Raw genomic sequence first — 9,646 nt, 5'->3', positions numbered from 1 at the left:
GCAAGAGAGAAAATGGTGAAGCAAAAGAAAATTAAATATTGCTCATTTGAAAAATACCTAGAAAGATAAGACAAATAAAAAAAAATTAAGGATGAAACGACAAATGTACAATATAGTTGAAAGATACATCAATTTAGAAAGGACAAAAGTCGGTAAATATTGAGACTTTGAATATTTTTGAATTGTCGTTACTTGTTCATATTTATATTTAAAAGACAATTCAGTTGAATCATTATTCTGATAAAATTTTATTTTCGTTTCTCTTTGAACAAATCAAATTAATTTTTTAGTTTTATTTATAATAATAGATTCATTTTTATCTTTTAAGTTCAAATATTATTAGAGTTAGTTAAGTTCTGACTTGTGCCAATTTATAATTATCAAAAAGTTTAAGAAATGTAAATTTTGGTCCAAATTTAAAGAAAATTTTCAGACAATAAATTCAATGTTTTTGAAGATATTGAGTTTAGGGAGAAATATAGTCAAAAGAACAAAATTAAACGAGGATATTAGTGTTCTTCCTCCCAATCAAGTTAATAAAATATTTATGATGATCAAACTCAAGATTCTCAAGACACGGACAATCAAGTGTCAAAAAGGATTTACTAAAAAGAGAGATTGTATTTGATATTCATAAAAGACTTTATTAAGACGGTCATAACATTCATAAAAGGATTTTTGAAGTTGCATAAGATGAATGTCAATACGATGTTTCTAAACATAAACATTTTTACGAAACAATATGATACAACCAAAGAAATTTTTTTTTTTTTATGTCAATAGACACAAAGTAAATTATTTGCAAACCGCCGTAGTCAATCACCAAAAGAGACTATTTAATCTCAAATTTGTCCTATAATAAATATGAAAATTCAAGAAATTAAGTATTTTTATATATTTTAGTTGTAGGAATTCTTATGTATGGTCTTATTTATACACATCTAAAAATAACTTCTGTAATAAAATTATTTGACAAATACTAGTATGAATGCAACTATTGAGTATTCTCCATATTAAGAATATCTGTTTTGGAGAGTTTTTGAGTTGCCACACTTCTTTCCAAAGGTTGTAAATCGGGTTACTGCCCCAAAACCCCGCCCACTAAATTCCCTTTAATCATGGCCCTATTTTATGGGCTTCTTTTTGCACAAGCCCATAAAGCTATAATTACTACGGATCCGGATCCGGGTCGGGGGCTTTGTGGCCCGTCAGTGAAGAAAACCCTACAAACTTTCGCGGAGATTTTCTTATTTCCGACCACCGTCGCCGGTCAATTTTCCCCTCCTTCTTCACCGTCGAAGTTCGCACCGTGCTGCTTCACGCAAATCGTAAACTTAATATGCTTCTCTGTTCTCAACTTTTAAGCTCTCTTGCACCTTTCAAGGTATACTGGCGACTGCTGTTCGCAATTTGTCAGCTCTCTTGCACTTTTTTAACTTTCATTACTCTTAATACATGAAAAGGAGGAATCTTTTTATGGAATTATTGGAAACTTGTTCTAGTAACTTATCCATTTCACAGCTGCATTCGCAGTGTTTGAAAGTTGGTCTTGCCCATGATAGTTTCATTGTTACAAAACTCAATATTCTTTATGCTAGATATGTATCAATTCACCATGCACATAAACTGTTTGAAGAAACGCCTCACAGATCTGTTTATCTATGGAATGCTTTGCTTAGGAGCTATTGTTCCAAGGGAGAATGGGTAGAGACGTTATCTCTATTCCGTCAAATGTATAATGTTAGTGCTTTCTCAATTGAGGAAAGACCTGACAATTACTCGGTGTCTATTGCGTTGAAATCGTGCGCGGCTTTACAGAAGCCTTTACTGGGTAAGATGATTCATGGGTTTCTCAAGAAAGAGAGGATAGATGATGATATGTATGTTGGGTCTGCCTTGATTGATTTGTATTCAAAATGTGGTCAAATGAATGATGCTGTGAAAGTTTTTTCAGAGTATCGAAAACCAGATGTTGTTTTATGGACTTCAATTGTTAGTGGTTATGAGCAGTGTGGCAGTCCGGAACTTGCACTCGCGTTTTTCTCCCGAATGGTTGTCTCGGAGAAAATGAGTCCTGATCCAGTGACGCTTGTTAGTGTTGCTTCTGCTTGTGCTCAGTTATCCGATTTTAAGCTTGGTAGAAGTGTTCAAGGTTTTGTAAAAAGAAGGGGTTTAGATGCTAAGTTATGTTTGGCCAATTCACTGCTTAATTTATATGGAAAAGCTGGTTCTATCAAGAGTGCAGAAAACATGTTCAGGGAAATGCCTGATAAGGATATTATATCTTGGAGCACAATGGTTGCATGTTATGCTGATAACGGAGCTGAAACTAATGCATTAAATCTTTTCAATGAAATGTTACATAAGAGAATTAAACCCAACTGGGTTACGGTGGTTAGCGCATTGCGAGCGTGTGCTTGCACTTCCGATTTGGAACAAGGTATGAAGATTCACGAATTGGCTGTGAATTATGGTTTTGAGATGGAAACCACTGTCTCTACAACTTTGATGGATATGTACATGAAGTGCTTTTCACCTGAAAATGCAGTTGATCTTTTCAACAGAATGCCTGAGAAGGACGTAATAGCTTGGGCTGTTTTATTTAGCGGCTACGCTGACATAGGAATGGCACACAAGTCAATGGAGGTTTTTTGTGAAATGTTAGCTAGTGGAACTCGACCTGATGCCATTGCTCTAGTTAAGATCCTTACTGCTATTTCACAACTGGGGATTCTTCAACAAGCGGTATGTCTTCATGCTTTTGTAATTAAAAACGGGTTCAGAAATAACCAATTTATTGGAGCATCACTTATAGAGTTGTATGCAAAATGTAGTAGCATAGAAGATGCTAACAAGGTTTTCCAAGGAGTGACATATAAAGATGTTGTTACTTGGAGCTCAATGATTGCAGCTTATGGATTTCATGGTCTTGGAGAAGAGGCTTTGAAATTATTTTATCAGATGGAAAATCATTCACATGCTAAGCCTAATAATGTAACTTTCATTTCAATTCTATCAGCTTGTAGTCATTCAGGTCTGATTAAAGAAGGGATAAAGATGTTTTATATCATGGTTAACAAGTACCAATTGATACCAAACTCAGAGCATTACGCGATAATGGTTGACCTTCTCGGTCGAATGGGAGAGTTGCATATGGCTTTGGACCTAATTAACAGCATGCCAATGCAAGCTGGACCTGATATATGGGGAGCCTTACTCGGCGCATGTCGCATACATCAGAATATAAAGATGGGTGAAGTTGCAGCTAAGAATCTATTTGCATTAGACCCTAATCATGCAGGGTATTATATACTGCTATCAAATATTTATTGCGTCGACGAAAATTGGCATAATGCTACAACACTTAGGAGACTGGTAAAGGAGAATAGGTTGAAGAAGATTGTTGGTCAAAGTATGGTGGAGTTGAAGAACGAGGTTTGTTGTTTTGTAGCAGGTGATAGATTTCACAATGAATCTGACCAGATTTATGAAATTCTGAGAAAATTACATGCAAAAATGAGAGAAGAAGGTTTTGATTCTCAGCTACAGATAGAGGAAATCCTATGAGATTTTAGAATGTGAATGTTGATAAAAGATTTTGGATTTTTGACCTGATAGTAATCAGATTGGGGAGAAAATATTTTGGAGTAAGCTATTGTTTCATTCTCAAAATCACTCTTTTCATTGTATAGTCATGATGACATTAAATGGTTTTGATTAGAGCACATCAATGCTAAAGGTTACAAAAGTATTTTAGATTTAAGATGAATGGCTAATAGTAGTTATAGGTGAAGAGTAAGTGGACTGAGATACTTAAGGGGACTCGGAGTTCAATTATTTAACTCTATCTTAATTTCCCTGCGTGCTATCATAGTATTCTTCGTCATTGCAATAAAGACAAATTGGAACACACATCACCATTACCAGACCATAAAGTGTGAAATATAATTTTATTATCACCACTTTGTATATATCGTCTTAAAATAATGAACCTGAGAAAAGGTACTGAGTTCCTACTTTATACTTTGTCCATTATTTTATTATTATGAAAATTTATCAGTTAACCTAATTTTAAATAACCTTTTAGGTTGTATTTATAGATGAGGATATTACTGTTAATTGATCGAGTCTCCTATTAATTATCATTCAACAAGGTATACCTGATTTTTATTGGAATTGTTTTCAACTAATCTCGGAATTTGTATTATTCTGCAGAGTAATAAGTTTCTTGATATGAGAAAGGATGAAGAACCTGAGTCTAAAAAAATTCTGGTTGAGAAAATGAAAAATGTTGTTGTAAATGAAGTGGCTCTTGCAAATACAGAAGCTAATGTTTCTTGCAATATACCACCATATAATACTTCCGTGACTACGCCTCAGGAGGCTTATGTATTGGACAAAATCATCCTTGAGAGAGAATGGAATTAGCTTGAAGACATTTATTATATTTTGGAACAGGGAGAAGCAGCACACTTCAGTGCTTACCCAATATTTATTTGCAACAGCCTACAGGATAGGCAGATTAAAGAAGATTGAGGTATTTATACAAATATAACCCTTTTTTGCTCAAAATATAGTATTAGAGTTTCTTATTATTGCTTATTTTGAACAGTTCTACTTGAAAAGAAATAGTTTTGCTTTAACTGTGATATACTTATATTATGTAAGGAGAAGAAATGCTTAGACTCCTGCTCACTCAATAATTAAAAATATATGTTTTATCATGAACGTTGTTGAATTTAGGGGATGTTGTCATTTACTAGCAATTTTCGGTGACCCCACGGGGATTGTCTGTTGAAGTTAGCCAATTAATTAAACTGGTTAGCCCAAAGCTATTGTACTAATTTATGTACAAAATATCAATTAAGGACGAATGTGCAATTCAAAATGGCAACTTTGTCCTGTCATATCTGTATCATACACGCATACGTGTCTGATTGTTCATGGACTCAAAACCCGAAACCCTTCAGTCTACAAGTATTGTGTGCCTTTTGCAATATCTTACCTCCTATTATTTTTTATAAAAACTTTTATGCCATACAAATAGGAATACCACCATAATTTGATTAATGATGACATTTTCTTGTGCTTTCAATATAATGATTTGTGTCAACTTTAAAACAATGACTCTCTCTCTCTCTATTTAAGATTTATGATTTTATATTCTGCGCTGTGTTATAGTTGTGTTTAAGTTTTAAATTTGGTAGTATGTTTTGTATTTGTGCTGTTCTGTTTCCTGTATTAAACGATCATGTAGTCAGCCTCTGCTGGTCGATATAGATTGGATGACTTGTATTTCAAAATGTACTTTACAAACCATCCAATCTTCATTCGTGAACGCAATAACATGACTTCGTGTGTTTTCTAACCGCAGGAAATCTGGGTCTGTGCTTTCTTGAATAAAGTTCTGACATTTGTTTTTGCTGATAAAATTATTATATCAGTTATCTACTGTCTTTATTTACAGGATGAGACAGAAAAGAAGAAGCAATTTTGCATATCAATCATCTTATCAAGTTCAAAGATCAGCACTCCATGGATGGTGTTTCCTCTGCAAAGTCCCACAAAATTCCCAAATTTTTGCGTTCTAAATTTTCAACGATGTTTGATGTTTCTGAATCAAAAAGGCTGCCAACTGAAAAGATTAATCTTCCCATTTCTTATGTTTTGGTGCTCACACTTTTCATCGACGGGTTCCAAACTGACTACAAAGATATAGCAAAGGATCTGAGGATGTCTCTAATACCCGTGACTCCTCTACAAGCATGTGGGTGGAAAAATTGTATTCCAGGACAAGAAATCCTATGCCACACTTCCTATCCCACTTACATGCCCTGAGTTAAAGCCAAAGAAGAGGAAAAGATAGATTGATCCATTTTTTGAATCTGTTTTTGTTACTATTGACTGTTGCAAAACAAGTTGTTTGGTAAGCCGTTTTGATGCAGTGATGTCAAAATTTTGCTATCCACCATCCGAGGAGTGGTCGGATACTTTAGTTACTCTTTTTAATCTACTTACATTTGAACCATGTTGCTTTTGTGTTTTTGATGATTTTGAAATTAACATCGTATTTAAATTAATAGACACAAGAAATGTTTCTGGATAAAAATGTACTATGACAGCTTTGAATCCTTTCATATTGAAATTCAACATGAGAGGATTGTTTTGGTTATACAAGTTCCGTCCAAAAGAGAAAAGAAATATACAAGTAAACTTGATTGGTTAGATAACCAACTTTTTATATGAAATGATTCAAATATGTATCTTGATTAATATTTTAGGAACTTTTTATACATCGCTATCTTCATGTTAATCCTAAAACAAATAATGAGATATCACAATTGAACTCTTTTTTAAATGAACTCTCAGTCCTCTTAAGTATCTCACTCAATTTACTCTTCACCAATAATTACTGTTAGCCATTCAACTTAAATCTAAAATACTTTTGTATCCTTTAGCATTGATGTGCACTAATCAAAACCATTTAATGTCTTCATGACTATACATGAAAATAGTGATTTTGAGAAACAAACAATAGCTTCAAAATATTTTCTCCCAAATTTGAATAATATCATGTCAAAAATTCATAATCCTTTGTCAACATTCACATTCTAAAATCTCATAGGATTTCCTCTCTCTATACCTAAGAATCAAAATCTTCTCTCATTTTTGCGTGTTATTTTCTTATAATTTCATTAATCTGGTCAAATTCATCGTGAAATCTACCACCTGCTATGAAACACCGAACCTAGTTCTTCAACTCCACAATACTTTGACCAACAATCTTCTTCAACCTATTCTCCTTTACCAGTCTCCTAAATGTTGTAGCATTATGCCAATTTTCGTCGACGCAATAAATATTTGATAGCAGTATATAATACCCTGCATGATTAGGGTCTAATGCAAAAAGATTCTTAGCTGCAACTTCACCCGTCTTTATATTTTGATGTATGCACCGAGTAAGGCTCTCCATATATCAGGTCCAGCTTGCATTGGCATGCTCCTTAATTAGGTCCAAAGCCATATACAACTCTCCCATTCGACCAAGAAGGTCAACCATTATCGGGTAATGCTCTGAGTTTGGTTGGTACTTGCTAACCATGATATCGAACATCTTTATCCCTTCTTTAATCAGACCTGAATGACTACAAGCTGATATAATTAAGTTACATTATTAGACTTAGCATGTGAATGATTTTCCATCTGATAAAATAATTTCAAAGCCTCTTCTCCAAGACCATGAAATCCATAAGCTCCAATCATTGAGCTCCAAGTAACAACATCTTTATATGTTACTCCTTGGAAAACCTTGTTAGCATTTTTTATGCTACTACATTTTGCATACAACTCTATAAGTGATGTTCCGATAAATTGGTTATTTCTGAACCCGTTTTAATTTATAAAAGCATGAAGACATATCGTTTGTTGAAGAATCCCCAGTTGTGAAATAGCAATAAGAATTCGTTCTTTTTACTTTGGAGTGGAAAAATGGGTCAATTTATTGTCAGCTTTTCTTAACTAGCCTTAAATGAGACGTGTGGGTTGACTTGTTAAAGAAAATGTATTGAAATTTACTACTTGTCTTATTTACGGGTGAGTTTATAAATTTGGTTGCTAAATAGAAAAGCATATAGGACACAAATATGACGATACAATAGGTTGATCCATAAAAAAAGTGGTTCTAAAAGGTTTTGAAAACAAGAAAAATATTTAAAAAAGTAATATAAATTAATGGAAAAATATTTAAAATGGATTGACAATCTAGTTTACCTAGCACTCAAATTTATTTATTTTTTGGATTAAAAAATGGATTGTTGAGGTCACCTAACTCAATCAAATAACAAATTTCAATCTAACAACATGTGTTGTTATACGAATATGGGGTAAAGTAACATCAAATATTTCATAATATTAAATTTAATAAGACAGTATCAAATAATCCTAACACATATCTACCATCCCCACCTTAAATTTATTTTATAAAAAAAATGTTAGCCCTAATCACAAAGCCCCGTTTATTAAACTCTTTATTAAGTCTCAAATTTTAGAAAATTGGCTATTGTAACCCCCCCATTTAAACCTATACCCCCCCAACATAAAATTTTTGTTGTAAAATACCCAAAATAACCCTAAAAAAAACAGTAAAAGTCAAAATAAGAAAAAATTCAAACACTTTACCCCCACATTGAAAAATCCGGAAAAGTAAGTTTTCGGAAAATTTAGTTTTTACCGGAAATTTCAAGAGGATTGAAATTTCCGGTAGTTTAAAATACATACCGGAAATTTCAAAAACGAAATTTCCGGGAGGCAAACCGGAAATTTGAAAAATCCGGTAGTTGTAAATTCCCGGAAATTTCGTTTTTGAAATTTCCGGTATGTATTTTGAACTACCGGAAATTTCGTTTTTGAAATTTCCGGTATGTATACCGGAAATTTCAAGAGGAATGAAATTTCCGGTACACTGTGTAATTTTCCGGAAATTTCAAAAACGAAATTTCCGGTAGTCAAACCGGAAATTTGAAAAATCCGGTAGTTGTAAATTCCTGGAAATTTTGTTTTTGAAATTTCCGGTATGTATTTTGAACTACCGGGAATTTCAATCCTCTTGAAATTTCCGGTACATTGTGTAATTTTTTTTTTTTTTATTTTTGTTTATTGAATTTTGTTAGTGAGGACCAGAGGAGGAAAATCTGACGGTGGTGATTATTCGCGAGTTCGGCCTCCTACACAATCAAATAGGAGAGCTGCTGTTGAAAAAAGGAGAAAGAGAAATGAGGAAAGGCAGGCGCCTCAGGACGAGCAGCCCCAGGATGAGCAGCCACAGCAAAATCTTATGTTTGATGCAGAACAGGATGAGCAGCCCCATGATGAGCAGCCTCAGCACGATCATGAGTTTTATGATGAATATGACCAGCAGCAGCAACATTTTGATGATGAACATGGTCAGCAGCACCAGCCTGATGAACCCATGTTTCCTGGAGGTCCTTATGATCTTTCTGTCCTTACAGATTATGAGCATCATATTGCAATTAATGTGTGGAATGGACAGGTTAGTAAATAATTTATTTTATTACATATTATAATATATTTGTAGTATAGGTTATTTTATTACACATTATAATTTATTTGTAGTATAAGATTATAATATATTTTTAATTGTGTTATTTTTAATTAAACAGGAAAGACGTGCCTTGAAAGTTGTTTCCAATGGCAAAAAGCAAGACAAATTTATTGATATTAGATATCATTTACCTGCTCAAATAGATCATTGGATTAATATATCTGGATTACGTCCTCTGAGAAGATGTAGTTTGCATATGATTGATGGTAACATGATATCTGCTTTTGCTGAGAGATGGCACGCAGAGACTAGTTCATTTCACCTGCCATTCGGTGAAATGACTATTACTCTTGACGACGTCAGGGGTCTTTTGAGCATCCCGTGTACTGGAGAGTTTTTCACACCTCCCGCAAATGTCAATGAAGATTTGGCAATTGCTGCTGCTGTTGAGTTGTTGGGGGTTACATATGATGAAGCTGTCACTGAGACTAGGACCAATAGAGGGGCTTCCTATAGTTTTGAGTGGTTGAAAGAGGTATTTTATAAGAAACTTCATGAACGAAGATATGACTGTGCAGCTAGGGC

General features: G+C 33.8%; 1 protein-coding gene across 3 annotated transcripts; it reads left to right on the top strand.

Annotated features, from left to right (window-relative positions):
* The first annotated feature begins 1,040 nt into the window (after nucleotides 1-1,040).
* Nucleotides 1,041-6,080, top strand: LOC101488353 (putative pentatricopeptide repeat-containing protein At3g01580). Of its 3 annotated transcripts, none has more exons than XM_012718394.3 (3): nucleotides 1,041-3,647; nucleotides 4,216-4,537; nucleotides 5,468-6,080. In XM_012718394.3, the coding sequence occupies exon 1, from the start codon at nucleotides 1,456-1,458 to the stop codon at nucleotides 3,565-3,567; it is 2,112 nt and encodes a 703-aa protein (XP_012573848.1). In that variant the 5' UTR covers nucleotides 1,041-1,455; the 3' UTR covers nucleotides 3,568-3,647; nucleotides 4,216-4,537; nucleotides 5,468-6,080. The 3 variants fall into 3 exon arrangements, with proteins under 3 accessions (XP_012573848.1, XP_012573847.1, XP_073220927.1); XM_012718393.3 differs by having other exon boundaries at nucleotides 1,041-4,002; XM_073364826.1 differs by having other exon boundaries at nucleotides 1,041-4,002; nucleotides 5,445-6,080.
* Nucleotides 6,081-9,646: the final 3,566 nt, after the last annotated feature.

Source organism: Cicer arietinum, chromosome 1 (assembly GCF_000331145.2).
Source record: "Cicer arietinum cultivar CDC Frontier isolate Library 1 chromosome 1, Cicar.CDCFrontier_v2.0, whole genome shotgun sequence".
Lineage (NCBI taxonomy): Eukaryota > Viridiplantae > Streptophyta > Magnoliopsida > Fabales > Fabaceae > Cicer > Cicer arietinum.
This window is presented reverse-complemented; position numbering and strand designations above follow the sequence as displayed.